Here is a 23,742-nt window from a genome sequence, read left to right on the forward strand (position 1 = left end):
TGTTATTTTGTCCTGAAACTCCTGTGACAACAAGGAACCAATCATCAGTAGTTATGTTGTTAACCATTAAAATTTGTCTACCTTTCTTTGAAGTTTTCAATGGCATTTTTGGTTTAACACGGTTCCTATAACACAATACTACTTGGAAGTGGGGATCTTTTCCACCAGAATAGGCCCACAAGCTCACTATCAAACACATTGGGTGACTTGTATTTCAATATTAAACTATGGGCCGTTTTGCTTATGTTAAACTTCTTTCTTTGTTCTTTTGCTGTTCTTTTTGACCAACTGGACCAATCATAACCTGTTTCACCAATAAGGTGTTTCCATTCAAAACCTATAGTTGCATACCAGTCATATCTAAATCCCCAATTCTGCCCATTCTCTTGAGCATCATTGGTGAGAGCCGCATATGGAATTAGGATTAAAGCAGCTTGATTTTGGGGGCACAAAATATTAAACCGTTTTGCCGCATTTGGAGGCCATGCCCACAATTTTGATCATCAGCTGTACTCCTTTTGATACGAGTTAATGATTCAAAAAATGTTTTTTTATTATTATTGGGTTCGTCATATTGGTCCAGTTGGTAGGTGATTTTCTATCTAAAAAATGGGTTTTATCATTGAGGGTGGGACGTCCCATGTACCACAAAAACAAAACCAACATCTTAGTAGCCAAAGTTGCTACGTAACAACTTATCGAATCTCATAACCAACGTGGGTGTGCCTTTCTGCTGAGTTCTCACTAAAAGGGTTGGTGTCTTTTTTCTTCACTGACCAGCAAGCGTTTTCAGAATCTACACATCTGCTCCCGCTCCGTTATCAGACTTTTGCTCACCTTCCCTATTTGAGTACTCAGCTGAAATGACTCTTTTACAGTGTGTTAAATGAACCCACGTGTTTCTTTCTGCTATTTTTTAGGGCTGTAAAGTGTCAATCTATCTGTGCCACCATCCCTCCGGTTGAGACGTGACACAGCATGTCTCAATATAGCAGCCCATTTGAATAGGTTTTTTTTTTTGTTTTTGTTCCTGTGCTAATGTAAATTTCATTTTGTAGTTTTGCACTTTGTTTTTCCCAATAATTGCGTTCTTGTTGTGGAATACTCATATTGGCTATCAGTATAGATTGTACCATCTTTATTTATCATTAGTTTGCATGCCTCGATTAATGCTACTAATTCAGCAGCTTGTTCAGCCAATTCTTGTCAATCATGCTGCGTGCCTTCATCAAGTAAGGGTATTAGTGTGGCTGGATTTAAGGTTGTGCATCGCTCAACAGTCAAATGTGGTTGTGATAGCAAGATGGCAATGCAAGATAAATGTCTTGCAGGTGATTTGCAATAGGAGAGCAGACACTGTATGTGGGACCTTTAGGGTGAACTGCTCTCTAGTTGAAAAATAAGCTATTGGTCTTAGCTTATCACCGTATTGTTGTGTAAGTACGGAGGTCATGCAATAGCTTTGACAATCTACCATTTGAATGAATGTTTTATCATTAAATTTGGAAGGCCTAGCGCAGCACTGGACACCAAATGTTGTTTAATGTCACAGAAGGCCTTTTCTGCCTCTGTACTCCATTAAACAGGTGATGTAATTTTAAGGTTGTTTTCATATATTAATTTTGACAATGGTGCAACAATTTCTGCATAGTTTGGAATCCATGCTCTACAATAATTTGTCAGACCTAAAAATGATTATTATATGTTTCTTCGTCTGTGGTTTAGGATTTTTTAAGACTATAGCTCTCCTGTCTTGTAATATAGTCTTTCCTCCTATACTTAAATTATGGCCTAGATATTTAACTTGTCTTTTACATCATTGCAATTTATTTTTGTTAACTTTATGTCCCTCTTCTGTTAGATGATGCAGTAAGGTCAATGAATCTTTGCATGTGTCTTCATCTGTAGATGCCAGAAGACATGCGTGTTGTGAATTAACTTGTGAATAAATAGTTGGACTTTCACAGTAACCTTGCGGTAATCTAGTAAATGTATATATATATTTTATTTTTTTTCTCAAATGTGAATGCAAACCAAAATTGACTGTTATTTTCTATTGGTACTGAAAAGAATGCATTAATGCATTAATGTCCACTACTGTAAACACAGTAGCGTCTGGTCTTAATGAATTTAACAATGTGCGTGGGTTTGGTACGCATGCTCTGTATTACTGCAGCTCATCACATTCTTTTTTATCTTCTATTTTTGTGATAAGCTCCAAGGCTGCAGACAACAGCCTTTCCCACGTTTAACGGTGGCTTGTCTTTTATTTTTTATATAATTTGATTCCTGCAACGCGGCTATTTTTTGTGTATTTAACCAACCATTAAAGCCGTGTTCGGTTATCCCTGTCTCTAAATATAAAATTTTATCAGGATCCTGTTTCTTTTTTTCTTTTAAATTTAATTTAATGAACCTCCAACCTTTACACTGCAGTGTATTCCTGTTTTTTATTTTACTACTTCCTTTCCCCATTTGAAAGAATTTGGTTCAGTGTAATACTACCTAGGGTAGTCTAGAACACTGTTTCTTTTCAGTAGGACGGTGATTCAAATTTACTTTCTGTGGTAATTCTCACTTCAACTCTTTCGAGTGGAGAATTCTTGCCTTTGCATCCACAAAAGTCCACCGTTTACTTTCCCACTGTTTTGGTATGGAATGAAAAACCTAGTGGTTTCCCATTTCCCATTTACACTCTCATTCAAACAGTTTTCATTCACACTGGCTCGTCAGAGGACTCCGCCGTCCCATACGGAATTTAACTACGTCTGTCAACAGCTCATTAGAGGACTCCGCCATCCTATACGGAATTTAACTACGACGCCACGAAACTTTCCTAGTTTCTTTATTCATTAAACACGGAATTTAAGTACGTACAGGACTCCGGCATCCTCGCGGAATATGTCGGACTCCGCCGTCCATTACTTGCCAGTGACTAGTATTACACAAGGTTTATTAAACACGGAATTTAAGTACGTACAGGACTCCGCCGTCCTCGCGGAATTTCTGGACTCCGGCGTCCTTTTTCCTAAAAATTGTTTTTAAATTTAACTCACCAGTCGTCTTCAATCCTGTGGATTGTCGTCAACCTTCAGATCCCAGTTGAGGAGAACGAAGACCAGTCCCGTAAAGGGTCTTACTTGCCGTGGCCACGGTCTCTTAACTGGAAGTCGGCTCCACAACTGGAATCCTCGGGTGTGTTGACATCCGGCTCAAAGGACCAATTTAATGTTGGATTTATCTTACCCAACATTATAAAAAATAGACACAAAAGGAATGAAGACGCTGGTTTCTTTTTCTCATGAGGAGGGCGTATGGGAGATTGTTCAGATCACAGCCTCTCAACACGCTCTAAACAATCCCCCCCCTCGCTCCTGCATTTATTTGAAATAGGAGGGATTTACAAATCATAATGTTCTAAGCAATAAGACACAACACAAAATATTTGATAATAAGAGGGTTTTTCCCAGACATAGTATTCTAAACAATAAGACACGACACATAATATTTGATAATAAGAGGGTTTTTCCCAGACATAGTATTCTAAGCAATAAGACACAACACAAAATATTGGACCAACACTTGTCCCGACCCGACCACATCCGATCACGTCCTTGGTCCAGGCGCCCTTCCATCGGATGATGCTGAGTCATCTTTTCGAAGGCGAGACATCTAAAATCGTCCATAATACTAATGCAAGCTAAGCAAATAAATGATAACTTCTAGAATATATTTAACAGGATTTATTTGCTTGAGTCCAAAAATTTAAGGCAAGTCAGAAACACAGGAGCGCGCTTAAAGGCAACCCAGGTTTAGAAACAGCCAAGTAGCAATACAATAAAAGAAATAATCATGGGAATCCTACAGTTTCTTTTCCACCGCTTAGTGATATTGTGAGATGATTTATTTTTCTGAGCAGAATCTGTAATATGTTTTTGTTTGAAATATTGACATTTCTTTTTCAAGTGTTTAACACATTCACTGCCATTGATGGCTTTAGAAGTCAAATATCCATGTTAACTGGGAAGGCTGGCAGTGAATGAGTTAAGATGATTTATGTTTGGCGGCACGGTGGCCGACTGGTTAGAGCGTCAGCCTCACAGTTCTGAGGACCCGGGTTCAATCCCCGGCCCCGCCTGTGTGGAGTTTGCATGTTCTCCCCGTGCCTGCGTGGGTTTTCTCCGGGCACTCCGGTTTCCTCCCACATCCCAAAAGCATGCATGAATTGGAGACTCTAAATTGACCGTAGGCATGACTGTGAGTGCGAATGGTTGTTTGTTCCTATGTGCCCTGCGATTGGCTGGCAACCAGTTCAGGGTGTACCCCGCCTCCTGCCCGATGACAGCTGGGATAGGCTCCAGCACGCCCGCGACCCTAGTGAGGAGAAGCGGCTCAGAAAATGGATGGATGGATGGATGGATTTATGTTTGCATTGATGTCTGTATTTGTATGTAATGGACCTATTTTATTATTTCATTTTTGGGACTCATGGAATGAATTGGTGGAGGGATATGTTAATACGGGGAGACCATATCTCCTCTTCGTGTGATGTTCTATCATCCATGAGTTTTGCCTAGATATAAACACTCACAAGTACACCACTCAAAAGTGATACTGTTACAATATACACACCTGCGCCCATTTAAAATTTTAAGTGCCCCGAAACCAACTACTCATGCATTGGGCCTTACAGAAACATTATATGCTTTATTTACTTAAATGACTGCAGAAGCGGCGGCACGGTGGCCGACAGGTTAGAGCGTCAGCCTCACAGTTCTGAGGACCCGGGTTCAATCCCCGGCCCCGCCTGTGTGGAGTTTGCATGTTCTCCCCGTGCCTGCGTGGGTTTTCTCCAGGCACTCCGGTTTCCTCCCACATCCCAAAAACATGCATTAATTGGAGACTCTAAATTGCCCGTAGGTGTGACTGTGACTGTGAGTGCGAATGGTTGTTTGTTTGAATGTGCCCTGCGATTGGCTGGCAACCAGTTCAGGGTGTACCCCGCCTCCTGCCCGATGACAGCTGGGATAGGCTCCAGCACCCCCGCGACCCTAGTGAGGAGAAGCGGCTCAGAAAATGGATGGATGGATGGACTGCAGAAGCTGACCAGCTTTGCAGTGCTCAAAAGACTTATTGATCGTGAGTGTGTGTGCGTCAGAGAGAGAGCGAGAGCGAGAGAGAGAGAGCGGTCATGTGACTGCCTTGTGCCATCTGATTGGTGAATTGAAGTCAAACGACACTAGCGATCACATTGGATTGGCGCAACGGTGCCCTATGCTGAAGTTGAAGATGAAGTCTCAAAATAGATCGCACATGCAACAATGAATAAAAGTAGCGAGCAGCATGTAAGTCATTGTAACAATTTAAAAGTATCGATTCTTCTTATCATAAATACTCAAAAGTAAAACGTATAGTGCATTCAAACTACTCGGACAAGTACAATTTATCCAAAATGTTACTTGTAAATGTAACGGAGTAAATTACTACGCGTTACTACACACATCTGATCATTTGTAAATCTGTGTTGGTATGAAAAGTAAATTCTTTGAATCCTTGAAACAGGTTTTGTGGCTCCCAGTGTTTTTTTTTTTGTTTTTTTCCTCTCTGTAGGAGATGACCAAAATGGCTCTTTGAGTATTTAAGGTTGCCAACCCTTGGCTCAAGGTGATTGTACTCAGACTTGAGTGATGGATACATTGTAATTTAATCATAAATTTAGTACACCTTTTATTTATTTTCCAATATCTAAGTGATGTGTTAATGTTCAAACTGTGCATATAATGTTACAGTGGCTTACCATAATCTTAAATACACTTTTTAGGTATTGAACCTCTGTATCGTTTTTGATGAACACGCCACTATTGTATTTTGATGTTGGTCATGAAGGTGGTACTGCAATTGGAGAACTTTTTTATTTGGTGGCACGTGGTGAAAAAAGTTTGAGAACCACTGCCTTTATTTAATACATTGAAAAATAAAAATAAAACATTTTTTTGCTCCCATTTTTCATTACCTGAACTTAAAGATCTAAAACCTTATGCACAAAAGGCCTATTTGTTTCAAATATTGTTAATGAATTGCTGTTATGAGCATTTTTCCTTTGCCAAGATACAGTAATTTATCCATCTCATAGATGGGGCATATTGAGATGCTTATAAGACAGCATGATTATTGTTATTTGTGTTTTTTCGTGCAGTTACCGGATTTTGGCAGGAATTGGAACATGTCGTCGTATACGGATCCAAACTACCCAAACAAGCTCAATGGGTGATACATCTTGGGAGTATGCTGGCTGTGCAAAAACTGCAAAAAATTGTTTACATGGGGCCGTGCATTACCATACTGCAACATAATGTGAAGGTCACAGACGATAAATGGCACAACTGATCAACTCTATGCATAAAAGATGTGTTGTACTGTGTGAGGCAAATGGTGGTCACGCTATATATTGACTGGTTTTCTTTCTCTTGCTGTGCATGGTTCCCCACCCTTGGTGTATAGCACAATAACTGACACATTTGAGAAAGAAAAGCTGACACTCAAGCAGTGAGGAAATAATTTCTTTCGGTAAAAACATAAAACATTCGGACAATATACTTTGAGATCGAAACTTTTAAAATCTGAAACAAGTTCAAGGCCATTGATGAACTCCAGTGACATCCGAAAGTAGATGTCTATTGTCAGAGTGATTTTAGCTATCACTTAAAGTTAATACTGCTTTGACCTAAAAAAATAAATTAACTTACAAAGTACAAGAGCAGCTTTTGCATATTTTGTGATCGAATCGGCTGGTGTTATTAAAACTTAAACACAGGTCAAAGCAACAGAGCTAGTAACATTTTGGCGTCAAATATGGCAAGTAGGGATTTGTTTTGTAATTCAATCATCATCTTACAGAAAGGTGAACTATCAATCCGACATAGCTACCACAAAAAACAAACAAAACAAAAAACAACAACATTTGTGTTCTTTGCTGACATTTAACATGAATTATGTGCAGTGCTTTATACAACCCCAATTCCAATGAAGTTGGGACGTTGTGTTAAACACAAATAAAAACAGAATACAACGATTTGCAAATCATGTTCAACCTATATTTAATTGAATACACTACAAAGACAAGATATTTAATCTTCAAACTGATAAACTTAATTGTTTTTAGCAAATAATCATTAACTTAGAATTTTATGGCTGTAACACGTTCCAAAAAAGCTGGGACAGGTGGCAAAAAAGACTGAGCAAGTTTAGGAATGCTCATCAAACACCTGTTTGGAACATCCCACAGGTGAACAGGCTAATTAGGAACAGGTGGGTGCCACGATAGGGTATAAAACGAGCGTCCCTGAATTGCTCAGTCATTCAAAAGCAAAGATGGGGCGAGGTTCACCTCTTTGTGAACAAGTGCGTGAGAAAATAGTCAAACAGTTTAAGGACAATGTCCCCCAACGTAAAATTGCAAGGAGTTTAGGGATTTCATCATCTGCGGTCCATAATATCATCAAAAGGTTCAGAGAATCTGGAGAAATCACTGCATGTAAACGGCAAGGCCCAAAACCAACATTGAATCCCCGTGACATTTGATCCCTCAGGTGGCACTGCATCAAAAACCGACACCAATGTGTAAACGCCCCCGGCTTCTCTGGGCCCGAGCTCATCTAAGATGGACTGATGCAAAGTGGAAAAGTGTTCTGTGGTCTGACGAGTCCACATTTCAAATTGGTTTTGGAAATTGTGGACGCCGTGTCCTCCGGGCCAAAGAGGAAAAGAACCATCCGGACTGTTATGGACACAAAGTGCAAAAGCCAGCATTTGTGATGGTATGGGGCTGTGTTAGTGCCAATGGCATGGGTAACTTACACATCTGTGAAGGCACCACTAATGCTGAAAAGTACATACAGGTTTTGGAGAAACATATGCTGCCATCCAAGCAACGTCTTTTTCATGGACGCCCCTGCTTATTTCAGCAAGACAATGCCAAACCACATTCTGCATGTGTTACAACAGCGTGGCTTCGTAGTAAAAGAGTGCGGGTACTGCCTGCATTCCAGCCCTGTCTCCCATTGAAAATGTGTGGCGCATTATGAAGCGTAATAAACGACAACGGAGACCCAGGACTGTTGAACAGCTGAAGCTGTACATCAAGCAAGAATGGGAAAGAATTTCACCTACAAAGCTTCAACAATTAATGTCCTCAGTTCCTAAATGTTTATTTAATGTTGTTAAAGGAAAAGGTGTAACACAGTGGTAAACATGACCCTGTCCCAGCTTTTTTGGAACGTGTTGCAGCCATAAAATTCTAAGTTAATGATTATTTGCTAAAAACAATCAAGTTTATCAGTTTGAACTTTAAACTATCTTGTCTTTGTAGTGTATTCAATTAAATATAGGTTGAACATGATTTGCAAATCATTGTATTGTTTTTATTTATGTTTAGCACAACGTCCCAACTTAATTGTAATTGGGGTTGTAAATGACACCAAACAATATATGTTTTTTTTTGTTTTGTTTTTTTTGTCAATCAAAGCAAAACATTATATTACAGCAAGTGGCTCAGTGGCAGTCAGGTGTTAAAGACAGTGGGACATGTCCTAACACTTAAGATTGGAGAGTGTGCTTAGTGCTGGCTGTTGACACCAGGAGGGAAACATCTTCACATAGCTCTTTTAAGTACTTTTACAAAAGGCTCAGAAAAACTGTTGTACAACTTTAAGCAGTATAGAAAAAAACTACACATCACTTTACATTACAAAGGTTTTAGGATGATATCACATGTAACTGTCAATAAGAGCTGAGAGAATTCTTACAATGTGGGGCTCGCTGGCAGTGAAGCCTGCTTAAGTATCCTTTAATAACCCTTTTCCACTCTATTACACACTTGTCTGGATTTGAGTGTTATTTGAGTTTCACCAGGGATACCATTTGGTATATGGCTGATTAATCTAAGACTCACAATCTCTGTTCGTATGCAGCAAATTCTTAAACAAACAAAAACGCCAGTTAACTTCATTAACCTGTTAGTATCCAGTGGCTGCCACTGTATGGGCACAGAGGACAGGAAATAGGACAAACTGTCCCAAGTAAAAGTTGTAAGTAGGTCACACAGTTTGTCTGCCTCACATTTCGCTGTGAGCTTCTTTAGGTGCTCGTGTGTCCTTCAGTGAGCCGGAAATCATGTAGAACCTACAAGCACAAGAAACAGGCATCCATAAAAAAGTAAGAAAACAAAATTTTATATTTAAATAAACAATGGAACACAATGTTTGAATTAGACCACATTGTCTTTCAGTATGTCATGTATATTAAGGGAAAATATTCCCAGAAGAATGAAAGCTATTATTGCTGCAAAGTGGGGAACTCACCTGTAGATAGAACGTCCAAGTAATGGCAAACTTGAATGTGAAAATGGCACATTTTTCTTTCTCGTATTAAAACCTACGCATTTCATGCACTTCTATCCAACACAGACTAGCCCAGGCATTGATATAAGACTAGCGACCACTATTTCCCTGCCAGCCATGTGCTTAAAATCTGGAGTTGATTCATTCGTTCCGACAATAACTCGTTTGTCAGAAAAGGGGCACTTCGGCATCAAAACAAACAAACAGACACAGGCAGTATGAAATAATGTTTTAATGAGGCCACAACATCCATGGACACATGTTCCCTTCCAGGAAAACAGCAAACACAGTAGCAGTAGGAACTGGAATATCACATTTAATACAATAATATTAAAGTTATCTGTATATCCATCCATTTTCTACAGCTTTGTCTATACAGGATCATGGGTGAGTTGGAGCCTATTCCAGCTGACTTAGGGAGAAAGGCAGGGTCAATACTGGATTGTACCCATACAGTCAATCACAGGTCACATACAAGTATAGAAAAACGACCGTTAACGCACACCTAGGGACTATTTAGAGTTGGCAATTAATCAAAGATGTCAGGAATGGGGGATGCTGGATTACCTGGAAAAAAAACATGGGCAAGCCTCCCACCACCCTCCACCCCATTGCTCTGTAGCAGCCTGGCTCATTATCGTGCCTTGACAAATGTCATTTGGCGGGCCAGATATAATTGCCGGCGGACCAATTATGGTCCACGGGCCGCTTGTTGCCCACCACTGGACTAAAATGACATGTACAGTATGTGAGATAAAGTTTAAATAAAATGGCAGGCCAGATGAACTAAATGGTATGTAATGTTAAATATTTGTATTGTGTAAATCTAGCTGAAATATCAAAATCCTAGTGTTACAAATCTCTTTTATGGTGTAATTTGAATTCAGGAGGAGATAATGTGGTTTTTGTCCTGGCTGGGGAACAATGGACCAGCTCTACACCCTCAGCAGGGGTCTGGAGGGTGGATAGGAGTTCACCCAATCATGTGCTTTGTGGACTTAGGGAAGACATCCGACCGTGTCCCTCAGGGAGTCCTGAGTCCAGGGTGCCCCCTTGATACGAGGCTATTCGGTCCCTGTACGACCAGTGTCCGGAGTTTGGTCGGCATTGTTGGCAGTAAATCAGATTTGTTTCCAGTGAGGGCTCGACTCCGCCAAGGCTGCCCTTTGTCATCAATTCTGTTCATAATTTTTTGGGACAAAATTTCAAGATGCAGCCGAGGCATTTCAGGGATCCGGTATGGCAGCCTCAGCATTGCATCTCCTCTATTTGCAGATGATGTTCTGTTGGCTTCATCAAGCCGTGATCTTCAACTCTCGCTGGAGCAGTTCGCAGGAGAGTGTAAAACGGTTGGGATGAAAATCTGCACCTTTAAATCTGGGGCATGGTCCTCAGTCAGAAAGGATGGAATGCCCTCTCCGGGTCAGGAATGAGAGCCTGCCATAAGTGGAGGAGTTAAAGTATCTTGAGGTGTTGTTCATGAGTCCAGGCATGGAGCATGACATCACTGCATCGTCTGCAGTGATGCGGACTCTTATCGAGCCGTCATGGTGAAGAAGGAGTTGAGCTGAAAGGCAAAGCTCTCGATTTACTAATCGATCTACGTTCCTACCCCGCCTATCGTCACAAGCTGTGGGTCATGACCGAAAGAAAAAGATCGCGGATGCAAGCGGCCGAAATGAGTTTCCTCTGCAAGATGTTCTGGCTCTCCCTTAGAGATAGGGTGAGAAGCTCTGTCGTCCGGGAAGGGCTCAGAGTAGAGGTGCTGCTCCTTCGCATTGAGAGGAGCCAGATGAGGTGACTTGGGCATCTAGTTAGGATGCCCCCTAGACCAGTCATCCCCAACCACCGGTCCGCGGACCGGTACCAGGCCGTGAGGCATTTGTTACCGGGCCACAGAGAACGAATGACCAAGGTATATAATTTCTGTTGTATTGCAATTCGTGTGTCAATGTGTTTTATTTTGAAAATTAACCGGATCTTCTCCGCCGCACCAGCTGCGCGTCTTAATTGACACGTTGAGATTGCACAGAACGCTTCCGTTTCCGGTCCCAGCCGCCTCGAACGCTTCTGTTTACGGTCCGAGCGGGCTGGCTAACGGCGGGAGAGCTCAAAGAACAAAATCACTCTGTAAACTAATTCAGTTCATTACGTTTACTGAAAAGATTTGTTCTTTTGAACGAAACGTTCACGAACGAAACAACACTATATCAGGAGTCTTACTTAAAATACGGGTTTATCACAACAGTTAACTCTCACGCACCAAGTCTGCTCTGATACAGTCGTAGGTTGCTGCTCGACACAGGCAGAATTACTTTTACGGAGTTCAAAGTCGACTCTCATTGAGGAGCTCCGACCCCCACTCCTGCATCAGAGTGGACACACCACGAACGGTGAAGGAGGAAGCAGAAGCAAGGCAAGCGTGTGTGTGTGTACTAGACTTTACACCGATTTTATCGGGCTGATCGGCCGATATTTAGCCTTTTATGCTGATCGGCTTTAATGTCATAATTCGCCGATCCGATCAATAACGCCATTGATCGGCTCCGCAAAAGACATTTACTCCGCATCGCCATCGTGCACAGTATATTTAAATCCAAAAGCTAGTTTATTTTTAGCCTTGTTGAACGTCTTTTGACGTAGTATTGGAAATATCTGACGGCCAATAAAGTTATGAAATAAAATACCACGAACGGTTGGACGTAAACATGCCACCGTTCTGTCAATGCTCTAAAGCATGTAGGTGAAGTAATTTAATTAAAAATAAAGTAATTTAATTACAGTAAGTTAGCACCCATTATTTCTGTCACGTTGTAATGTTGGTTTGACCTGACTGATTACAATACATGATCTGACTACAGCAGCGATTTCCAACCTTTATGGAACCAAGGAATATATTTTACAATTGAAAAATCTCACAGAACACCAACAAACAAAAATGTCACAAAAAGTGGATACATTAATTTATGTATGTACTTCCTGCCATCTAATAGAAGACCATTTATCCCGTCTGTCACTATGCATCACTGGCAAAAATAGATGGATAAAGACCAGCTCGCTCCAGTCTACACTCAGATCTTCAATAGATCTCTGGAACCGTGCGAAGTACCATCCTGTTTCAAACGCTCCACCATCATTCCAGTCCCCAAGAAACCTGCAATCTCGGGTCTAAATGACTACAGGCCTGTCGCCTTGACATCTGTGGTCATGAAGTCCTTTGAACGTCTCATGCTGGACCACCTCAAGAGCATCACAGGTCCTCTGCTGGACCCCCTGCAGTTTGCCTACCGAGCGAATAGGTCTGCGGATGATGCAGTCAACATGGGACTGCACTTCATCCTTGAACACCTCGACAGTGCAGGGACCTATGCGAGGATCCTGTTCGTGGACTTCAGCTCAGCGTTCAACACCATCATCCCTGAACTCCTCTCATCCAAGCTTCTCCAGCTCAGCGTCTCACCTGCCATCTGCCAGTGGATTTACAGCTTCCTGACGGGCAGGACACAGCAGGTGAGGCTGGGAGAGACCACCTCATCCACACGCAGCATCAGCACTGGGGCGCCCCAAGGCTGTGTCCTCTCTCCGCTGCTCTTCTCTCTCTACACGAAAGACTGCACCTCAGCGCACCCGGCTGTCAAACTCCTCCAGTTTGCAGATGACACCACTGTCATCGGCCTCATCAAGGATGGTGACGAGTCTGAATATCGACAGGAAGTGGAGCGGCTGGAGCTGTGGTGCGGCCGACACAACCTGGAGCTGAACACACTCAAGACTGTAGAGATGATCGTGGACTTCAGGAGGCACGTTGTCCAGCTGACTTGTGTCAACCGTCGAGACCTTCAAGTTCCTGGGAATTACCATCACAGTCTGGTTTGGTGCTGCTACAAAAAAGGACAAACTCCGACTGCAACGGACAATCAAAACTGCTGAAAGGATTGTCGGTACCCCCCTACCCACCCTTGAGAACTTGCACGCTGCCAGAACTAAGACAAGAGCGTGCAAAATCCTCTCGGACCCTCCACATCCCGGTCACCGGCTCTTCCAGCTCCTTCCCTCAGGTAGGCGCTACCTATTAATGCAAACTAGAACTAGCAGACATTCAAACAGCTTCTTCCCTCTTGTGATCAACTTCTTAAACACCTAAGCTACAATTCTATTGCAACATGCTGGCATTTTTTTTTGACTTGAATTCGTTGTCACATTTCTGTGGGGCCAATTATATATTACTCGTGCGCTCAACTGTAGTAGTCTCGCCACGCTGCACTATTTGCATATCTGTTGTTGACCAATACTGGCCACTCATGCCAGAGTAGCATCTGCTCCATTTGCACACTGACTGAGGAGTATCTGCAACATTTGCACAATCAACATTGTCCCAGATTATCGCGCTACTCTTCACTTTAAACTGCATACGCTCCTTGAAGTCTCGGGGCCCTTTGCACAATGGTCATTTGCACCGGACTATTGCATTATTAGTAATTCGAACTGCTGTAAGTGCTCGAGGAGTCTGCATCTTTTGCACAATTGTAAAACAATTTTAAAAATAAATAAATAATGAACCGGCATTACCAGATAACTATTAACCCTTTATTGCTCAGTGACTGTTTTTTTCAATGTCTTTATGTCTCAAAGTGTTCTCTGTCTGTTGTCGTACTACAGCGGCTACAACTACCGGAGACAAATTCCTTGTGTGTTTTTTGGACATACTTGGTAAATAAAGATGATTCTGATTCATACATAAGATACATTATATATTGTAAATATAATTTTTGGAGCAATTAAGTACACAAGTATATACAGTAAATGAACAGGTCATTTAAATAGACACATTACTCCGTCTAGTGATCGGATCGGTGATCGGACCCAAAAATTATGATCGTGTAAAGCCTAATATATACACCACCGGTCCGTGAGAAAGATGCCGACTCCTCACCGGTCCGCGGTGCAAAAAAGGATGGGCAACACTGCCCTCGACGCCACATTTAAAAAAAAAAAGAATCCTGTCTTGATTAATGTGCATGAAATGGCAAAATGATTAACCTTTCACTCATAAGTTCGGAATATGTAGTGTGCATAAGTGTATGAGATGGGAAAGAATCTTGACATGAGCTGATCTCTCTCTACTTCATCTATACCATTTCAACAATTTTAATTATTTGTGTTCATTTTATCATGACATAAGATTGACTCATGGAACAGATCAATTTACGTGATCTGTAATGGGCAAAATTAATTGAAAATCGAAATTAATCACTGTTCGAACAGCTTCCTGGAATGGTATCTGTTCAATTTATGGACCCCATCGTCAGATATCCATGAGGAAAAAGGTAAAATTATAGGTAGAATAATTACATTTTATTTGTTGTTAGAAATAAATATATGACTAAGGACCCTTACCTAGACTTTCGAAAATGCCTGTGTTTCCCCAGGGCCTTCAAGCAGGAGGGTGAACAGTTTTTCAGGTCCACAAACTGGTAGATGATTGGGTTATACATTGCTGAGGACTTGGCAAGCAGAGTAGGAACAACAGACACGGGTATGGGCACTGAGTCTGGCTCTCCAAACGCCGAAATCACTGACACAACTGCATATGGGATCCAGGCTATCAAAAATCCTGCACAGATCAGCATGGCCACCTAGGTTTGAACACATACAAGTGATTTAGACTGATTGTAACTCATTCTTAGAATGATGTGAAAAATTTGCTTCTTTCACATACCTTTGTGAGTTTTAGCTCAAGGTTTTGGCTGTTATTGACTCGGGCATCAAAATGTGAGATTTCTTTTGCAGAAGATTTGACTTTAAAGATAATCATCACATAGGAAAATATGATGATGCCAGTAGGTAGGACAAGACCGAAGAAGAGGATAGACATTACAAAGCTTTGGCCGGACACAGAAGATTGTGCCAGCCACCAATTCAGGGTGCAGGATGTCCCAAATGGCTCTGGGGCGTAGCTTCCCCAGCCCATCAGGGGCATGAAGGCCCAAAATGCTGCATAAATCCACACAAAGGTCAAGCAGAGGAAGGCGTGACGCCGTTTCAACCATGTCCCTTTAGATTAGAGAAATAGCGTGAGGTACAATCGTGTTATTATATAATGGTAAATTAAACTCGTGGACAAAAAGTAAACAAAATATATCAGTAATTTACCGTAGCTGAGATGGCAGATCTTGAGGTATCTGTCCAGGCTGACCATTGTCATCGTGGTGAGGCTCCCACATCCAAAGAAAAAGCCTGCCCAGCCATAGAACTGACAGCCCTCCCAACCAAACAACCAACGGTGGGAGAAACTAGAAACAACAAAAAAGGGCTTTCCTGTCACTAAAGGACAGGGGTAGCGGAATAAGGGATGTACCAGAAAAACAGAGGGTGACACACAAATAATAAAAGGAGAAATTGGGAAAAGAATGGATAGATGTGTGATAGTGTTTTGAAAAGGATGATGGTAATAAGAGATAATAAGAGACCATAAGAGAAAAGGAGGCAGAAGAAGGGCAAAGAGTAAAAGTAAGGAAAATAAGATTAGTATTTGTATTAGTTGTATTTACTCATATACTCATTTATCTTTGGATTTACATTGATGATACAGATTCGTTCTTGACAAGAATGACAATGATGGTTTAACATTTTCAAGTAGCAGGACAAATTTGTTGTGCTCTTCCTACAATTGCAAAGTATAACTCACTTGTAATTTACCCTGGTAACATTTAAAGACAATCGTAAACATCATTTTGTTGACATGCAGAAAATTGTTAACGATAATAGATATTGGACAGACATTTCAATTTAACAGCTTGCACATACCACTAATATTGTTTTTGTGTTCACTGTGATAGGTTAAATGCAGAGAACAAATTTTGTGTGCAAGCATGCATGTTCATGACAATAAATGGTGATTCTTCTGCTTCTTCTTCTTCAGAAAAATGTGCCTTGTTAGTCGTATAAAAACACCCACAAAGTAAGAGCAACCCTTTTAGTAGCATATCAACATTAAAATAAAATAAATGAAATATCTGCCCATATATATTTTCCCATAAACAACATGTCACTCAGTCCACCAGTGTTTCCGTTTTTTTTTATAAGATGTCCTGTTCAGCTGCATGGCCTTGAGAGTGGTGGATCTGTATGCCTTTGTGCTGGAACAGTTTTGCTGTGCAACAGGGGAGTTTGAAATACTCTCTGTTTTAATTTTTTATTATTCTGATGTTTATTGAAAATGCAGCTGGACAGAAAGGGGTTTTAGGGGGGGTACAGACAGAGTGGACAAGGGGACTCGGGGTGACAACCACAGCAGAACTATAGTGAGACAGTCCAGATATTTGAATATAAGTAACGTTACAACAGTTATTTGTAGATTAGGGGGGACACCATGGAGAAGAAGAAGACATGCAACAACTAACCAAGAGAACCAGATAAGAGAGGACAAAGAGGGACAGGACAGGATGTGGGAAAATGAGCAAGGCAGTGTTACTGGCGAGTGGCGCAGTGGTATTCTTTTTAGTGTCTAAACACCTGTAAGAACCTGTGAGTTGATATGTTAGTATAACCTGTGTTGTTATCAGTGATCCTAGCACAAGTATTTTAAAGTCTATAGTTTATGTCGAACGTTTTAGTGAATGAACACTCTATCACATGCATGTTAGTTAATTGGTGTACAGAGTTGCTGTGCCGGCGCACCGAGGGAGAGTGAGCCTGGCTTGTGGGTGGAGGGGGGGTGGGGGGTGAGCCGAGTCAGTGAGCCCGTCCACCAGGGGACCCAACCGAGGGGACGCCACTGACCACCCAGAACCCAGGGAGGTCCCAAGCCTGACCGAAGCGCCCCGACCAGTCCCAAGGGGGAGGGGCAAGGGATCCGGATCACCACCCCCCACATTCGACCACCCCAACCCCCCGCTCCCCCATGACACAACCCCCCCCCCCCCCCCCCCCCCCCCCACCCACGCAGCGAACCCACCGCCGGCCCCGACCCCTGGACAGCATCGGGACCCCAGACACCAACAGGGCCCAGCGCAGGAGCCAACCACCACCAAAAAACAAACAAACAAACAAAAAAAAGTCAAAGCTAAGCGCCGGTCATGAGTAGAACTGGGCATCGAAAATCGACCGGGACCCTGGCCACCCCAGAACCGACCAAACCCAAAAACCCCGGCCCCCAGCCCCGACACCCACAGCCCGCCCACCCCAAAGAAGAAGAAGCGGCGAGAACCAACGAAGAAGAGCACGCGAGAAGACGCACCCGCGCCCAACGGCAGCGGAGGCAAACAAAACCGCGCCCCAACTCTGCCAAAATCATAATTGCCAACTTTCAACAATGTGGTTTCATGTAATTTTGTGTACTAACCATTAATAGATGGATTGATTTCGATTCAAATTGTTATATTTTAAGAAATGGTATTCATTATTATAAAAATGACTGAAGAATGAAGATATAGGCCACAACTTAACTGGCCTACAATTCAATCACGTAAACCCCTTAATGTTATTACTGAGAAATTGGAGCGCAGTCATCTTTTTTCAACAGTGCTGACTGTATTGGTATGTGCCGTGTGCTGGTTCTACACCTAGGTGTCAGTATTGCCTAAGGCATGGAGTTCAATGCCTGGATGAAAAAACAACAACCCGGAAGTAAGACCTACGAGTGACTTTGGTGTGAAACTCTCCTAACAATACACTGTCCTTTCCTATGTCCGAAAGGAAGCACTATTCATCCCTCCCTGACCCGATGACGCATTCCACAAATATTAAGAAAAGGTGATATAAAGGTTAAAAGAGCTGGTGAGAAGATAAAATTTTCCAGAGTCCCGATGTCATGTGCTCAAAACCAAAGGTGCTAATTGGCCGAAGAGGAGATGTGTGTATCTGCGATCGATTGTTATTCCTAAATTACCTCGGATGTGTGTCACAGCTAATTTGAAATTGAATTTGTCAAACTGAATCTGAATTGATCAAACTGAATGTGAAAATATATCCATTACAATTTTCATTGAGGATCAAATAATCTTACATTCGGTTTCAAATTTATTGGACATCAGTTCCAAACTAATAAATTCAATTTAAAATTATACAACTCAGATTCAGTTTTCCAATACAATGTTTCAAATTAAACAATAAACAGTTTGAATGTATTTATTCAAGTTTAGCAATTCTAATATAAATATAAATGATTCAAATTCAGTTTCTGGTGGCACATATTTCAGATCCCAATCCAGAATTTTGTCACATGTTAAAAATCTAACCACCTGCACCTCAACACCACCAAGACCAGGTAGCGGACTTTAGGAGGCCAAGGCCTGTTCACATCAACAGTGACAGTATGGAGATTGTACAGATGTACAAAGACCCGGGTGTACAGCTGGATGAAAAGTTGGACTGGACTGCCAACACCAACACACCTGCGCAGGAAACGACAGAGTTGCCTGTACTTCCTCAAAAGACTGGCTTCCTTTAACATCCGCAAAAAGCTGCTGAATACTGTACTTTTTAACAATCTGTGGTGGTGAGCGCCCTCAAGAAAAGACACACTTCTCCCCTAGAGAAACTGAGGAAGAGGGCAAGCTTTGTCGTGCACAGAATTGGACAGCTTGAAACCTGTGGCAGAGAGACGGACGCTGAAAAGCAATTTTCAAAAGACCAGATCACGTTTTTAATAGTCAGTCATAAGCTGCCTCTCAAAGATTCGTCCAAGCATGTGTGACAATAATCAACATTATCAAATTCAGTTTTATAATGTATTACCTCGGAATCCTTAGACTGACTGTTCTGCATAAAACAAGGCAGATATGTACGTTTCTAAAAGAAAATGGAGAAAAAGAAGACTACAGAAATTAACATTGCAAAGAGGAACTATGCAGCAAAGTTGGAAAATCAATTTAGCGTTAACAACTCTAAATCAGTCTGGCATGCATTCCAATCGCTGACAACTTACAAGCCACGATCCCCCCAAGCTGAGAACAATAGCACACTAGCCAACGACTTGAATACCTTCTACTGCAGATTTGAAAAGGACACTTTCACACCCCACACCCACCCAAACGCACCACCGACCACTCTCACACCACCGACTTCTGCGTTGACCATCCGCGAACAGGATGTGAGACGCATCTTCAAACAACAAAAGATTAACAAAGCGGCAGGCCCAGACAATGTGTCCCATCCTGCCTCAAAGTCTGCGCGGACCAGTTCGCTCCAGTCTTCACTTCAGATCTTCAATAGCTCTCTGGAACTGTGCGAAGTACCATCCTGTTTCAAACGCTCCACCATCATTCCAGTCCCCAAGAAACCTACAATCTCGGGTCTAAATGACTACAGGCCTGTCGCCTTGACATATGTGGTCATGAAGTCCTTTGAACGTCTCATGCTGGACCACCTCAAGAGCGTCACAGGCCCTCTGCTGGACCCCCTGCAGTTTGCCTACCGAGCAAACAGGTCTGCGACTGATGCAGTCAACATGGGACTGCACTTCATCCTAGAACACCTCGACAGTGTAGGGACCTATACGAGGATCCTGTTCGTGGACTTCAGCTCAGCGTTCAACACCATCATCCCTGAACTCCTTTCCTCCAAGATTCTCCATCTCAGCGTCTCACCTGCCATCTGCCAGTGGATTTACAGCTTCCTGAAGGGCAGGATACAGCAGGTGAGGCTGGGGGAGGCCACCTCATCCACACGCAGCATGAGCACTGGGGCGCCCCAAGGTTGTGTCCTCTCTCTGGTGCTCTTCTCTCTCTACACGAACGACTGCACCTCAACGTACCCGGCTGTCAAACTCTTGCAGATGACACCACTGACATCGGCCTCATCAAGGACGGTGACGAGTCTGCATATCGACAGGAAGTGGAGCGGCTGGAGTTGTGGTGCGGCCGACACAATATAGAGCTGAACACGCTCAAGACTGTAGAGATGATCATGGACTTCAGGAGGCATCCTTCGCCAAAGATGCCCGTCATGCTGTCCAGCTGCCTTGTGTCAACCGTCGAGACCTTCAAGTTTCTGGGAATTACAGTCTCTAAGGACCTGAAGTGGGCGATCAACATCAACTCCGTCCTCAAAAAGGCCCAGCAGAAGATGTACTTCCTGCGGCTTCTCCTGCCACGGGAGATGCTAAGGCAGTTCTACACAGCGGTCATCGAATCAGTCCTGTGTTCTTCCGTCACAGTCTGGTTTGGTGCTGCTACAAAAAAGGACAAAATCCGACTGCAACGGACAATCAAAACTGCTGAAAGGATTGTTGGTAGCCCCCTACCCACCCTTGAGGACTTGCACGCTGCCAGAACTAAGACAAGAGCGTGCAAAATCCTCTCGGACCCTCCACATCCCGTTGACCAGCTCTTCCAGCTCCTTCCCTCAGGTAGGCGCTTACCGATCAATGCAAACTAAAACCAGCAGACATTCCAACAGCTTCTTCCCTCTTGCAATCAAATTCTTAAACACCTAACCTACAAGTCCATTGCAACATGCTGGCAATTTTTTTCTTTTTGTCTTGAGTTTGTTGTCAAATTTCTGTCGGGCCAATTATATATTACTCGTGCACTCACTGTAGTAGTCTCACCATGCTGCACTATTTGCATATCTGTTGTTGACCAATACTGGCCACTCATGCCAGAGTAGCATCTGCTCCATTTGCACACTGACTGAGGAGTATCTGCAACATTTGCACAATCAACATTGTCCCAGACTATCGTACTACTCACTTGAAGTCTCGGCGCCCTTTGCACAATCGTCGTTGCACCGGACTATTACAATATTAGTCATTCAAAATGCTCTAAGTGCTAGAGGACTCTGCATCTTTTTGCACAATTGTCAAAAAAAAAAAAAAAAACATGTACCGGTATTACCAGATAACAAGCAACCCTTTATTGCTCAGTGACTGTTTTTCTCAATGTCTTTATGTCTCAAAAGTGTTCTCTGTCAATTGACTGTCTGTTGCCATACTAGAGCGGCTCCAATTACCAGAGACAAATTCCTTGTGTGTTTTTTGGACATACTTGGCAAATAAAGATGATTCTGATTCTGATTTCGTGTTACTAATGCACCACACTAAGAAATGCATTAGTCACTCTACAGTTAATTAGTATGCATGGTATGGCCATGTCTAAGAATCCAGGAGAAGCACACATCTTTGTAAACTCGCCAAAAGTGATACATTCTATAAAGCAGATAAACAAAAATAAAATAAAAATAACTAAATAAAAAGTGAATGCGCAAATTCTGATATTCCTGTGTTGTTAGTGTGTGTGCGTGCGCGCGTGAGATTAGCACGTACCACAAAAGATGCACGTTTTACTTTTACTTATGACAATAAAATAGGGCTAATGTGTTTTCTCAAGTTAGAAATGGGCTGGAATATCCACATTTGGGCAGACAGTGCCAGACAAATACTGCAATGCAGGAAAGCGTTTATATATATATATTTTTTAAACACAATCGCGCGCCGCCATGAATCCACGTCATTAGCCGGGCTGGCATATCTACTGTTTATATCTATGCCTGCAAAGCCCAATAGAAAACGTTGTGTGCTGCCATGTGACTGACTTGTGTCGTTTGATTGGTGAACTAGAGTCGAATGTCACTAGCACATACTTTGGATTAGATCAAACAGCTCCCAATGAAGTTGTATTATAAACAGATGACGTGCACATGAAAAACAGATGACATGCACATGAAAAAAGTGATAAATAAGTACTAATTGATATATAAAAGTAACGAGCGATGTTGATCAATGTAAAGGAGGAAAGGTTCCGTTTGTTCTTAACAAATACTCGAGTAAAAGTAAAAAGTATGCTGCATTAAAACTACTCTGACAAGTACAATAGTAGTACTTGAGTAGGCAGCACGGTGACCGACTGGTTAGAGCGTCTGCCTCACAGTTCTGAGGACTGGGGATTAATCCCCGGCCCCGCCTGTATGGAGTTTGCATATCTCCCCGTGCCTGTGTGGGTTTTCTCCGGGCACTCTGGTTTCCTCCCACATCCCAAACACATGCATGGTAGGTTAATTGACAACAAATTGCCCGTAGGTGTGAATGTGAGTGCGAATGGTTGTTTGTTTGTATGTGCCCTGCGATTGGCTGGTAACCAGTTCAAGTCCTGCCCGATGATAGCTGGGATAGGCTCCAGCACGCCCCCGACCCTTGTGAGGAGAAGCGGCTCAGAAAATGGACGGATGGATGGTACTTGAGTAAATGTAATGGAGTAATAGGTTTGTGTTCCTACCCACCTCTGCTTGAGAGTAATGTTGAGTTTCTGTTCAGTTTTAATAGTAAAGTTACTACAACTATGTTCATGGGTGGTCATTTTGACTTAAGTATAAATGCATAAAATAACTCAAATGGAGGAAATATTATGCTCAGGCTATCTGATAGGAATCAATCCACTCCAGGTGCCTTTTGTTCAAGGCTTTATAAAGTATAATGCGAGCATTTATCACCATGCTTTGTTTGAAAGTGAAAGGTACTTATTGTCATGAGCTGCCCTGCAGTTCCATTGTTGGAGTCAGGGTGGCGCTTTGTGCCCTCTCGCCCTCTCACTCCCTTCCCCCTCTCTTTTTCCAGCACCTTCCTCGGCCGCATACCTGTCAGCAATCAGCCTGCATTTAAGCCTGCTAGTTCCCGGAAACTCTTGCCAGAGTATTGCAGCTTCTACAGTGGTACCACGGCTCACCTGTCTCAAGTAAGCAACCTAATTCAGTGCCATCGCTCAGACCCCCATATTTCTCCTTGTCCTCAGTTTTCCCTCCGTGCTCCTCGTCAAGTGGATTCCTGCCGTCAAAGCCTACCACCTGTTCTCGTCACCGCCTGCCGCACGTCCCTGCCTCCACCACCCGCCAGCGCACTTCAAGGACCATTCCCATTGCCCTTTCAATAAACTGTTCATCACAAGCTTTCTGCTTCCGCCTGCTCTTGGGTCCAGCCTCTATCCAATCATGACACTTATTTTGGTATGAATTAGTACGAAGGGCTACCAGTTTGATGCACACTTCTTAAAAAAAACAAATTATCTTTAATTACATGTTATAATAGATAGATAGATAGATGGATAGATAGATAGATAGATAGATAGATAGATAGATAGATTATTAAGTATATTCTTCTATGTGAAGACTGTGTTACTGATCAATAATTATATACAATGATTTAACAAGGTAGGAGACAGATAAATATCAATATGCAACACTTTATTTCTATAAATCTCTGCAAGTGTTTACATTTTCAAAATGAAAATCAACATTCCTAGGTAATGACAATATCCTATCACTGGTGAGCTATTGTTAGAACAGGCCCGTGAGCTATTCCTATAGTCCCTCGGGGCAACCTGGTGAACCGCCCACCATGTTGTGGACCCCT

At 42.4% G+C, this 23,742-nt stretch overlaps 1 protein-coding gene across 4 annotated transcripts in view; it reads right to left on the reverse strand.

Moving 5' to 3' along the window:
- Positions 1–6,544: 6,544 nt before the first annotated feature.
- opn5 (opsin 5) overlaps positions 6,545–23,742 on the reverse strand; it is a 59,994-nt gene continuing 42,796 nt past the window's right edge. For 3 of the 4 annotated variants that reach the window (XM_061754542.1, XM_061754545.1, XM_061754546.1), the window contains 4 exons: positions 15,552–15,722; positions 15,118–15,452; positions 14,796–15,034; positions 6,545–9,180 (listed from right to left, as the gene is read on the reverse strand). In XM_061754542.1, coding sequence (XP_061610526.1) covers positions 9,114–9,180; positions 14,796–15,034; positions 15,118–15,452; positions 15,552–15,722 — 812 coding nt within the window. In that variant the 3' untranslated portion in view covers positions 6,545–9,113. Of the gene's footprint in view, positions 9,181–14,791; positions 15,035–15,117; positions 15,453–15,551; positions 15,723–23,742 lie in introns of those variants that run through there. The other variant, XM_061754543.1, reaches the window with a different exon arrangement.

The sequence above is a fragment of the Phyllopteryx taeniolatus genome, chromosome 18 (assembly GCF_024500385.1).
Source record: "Phyllopteryx taeniolatus isolate TA_2022b chromosome 18, UOR_Ptae_1.2, whole genome shotgun sequence".
Classification (NCBI taxonomy): domain Eukaryota; kingdom Metazoa; phylum Chordata; class Actinopteri; order Syngnathiformes; family Syngnathidae; genus Phyllopteryx; species Phyllopteryx taeniolatus.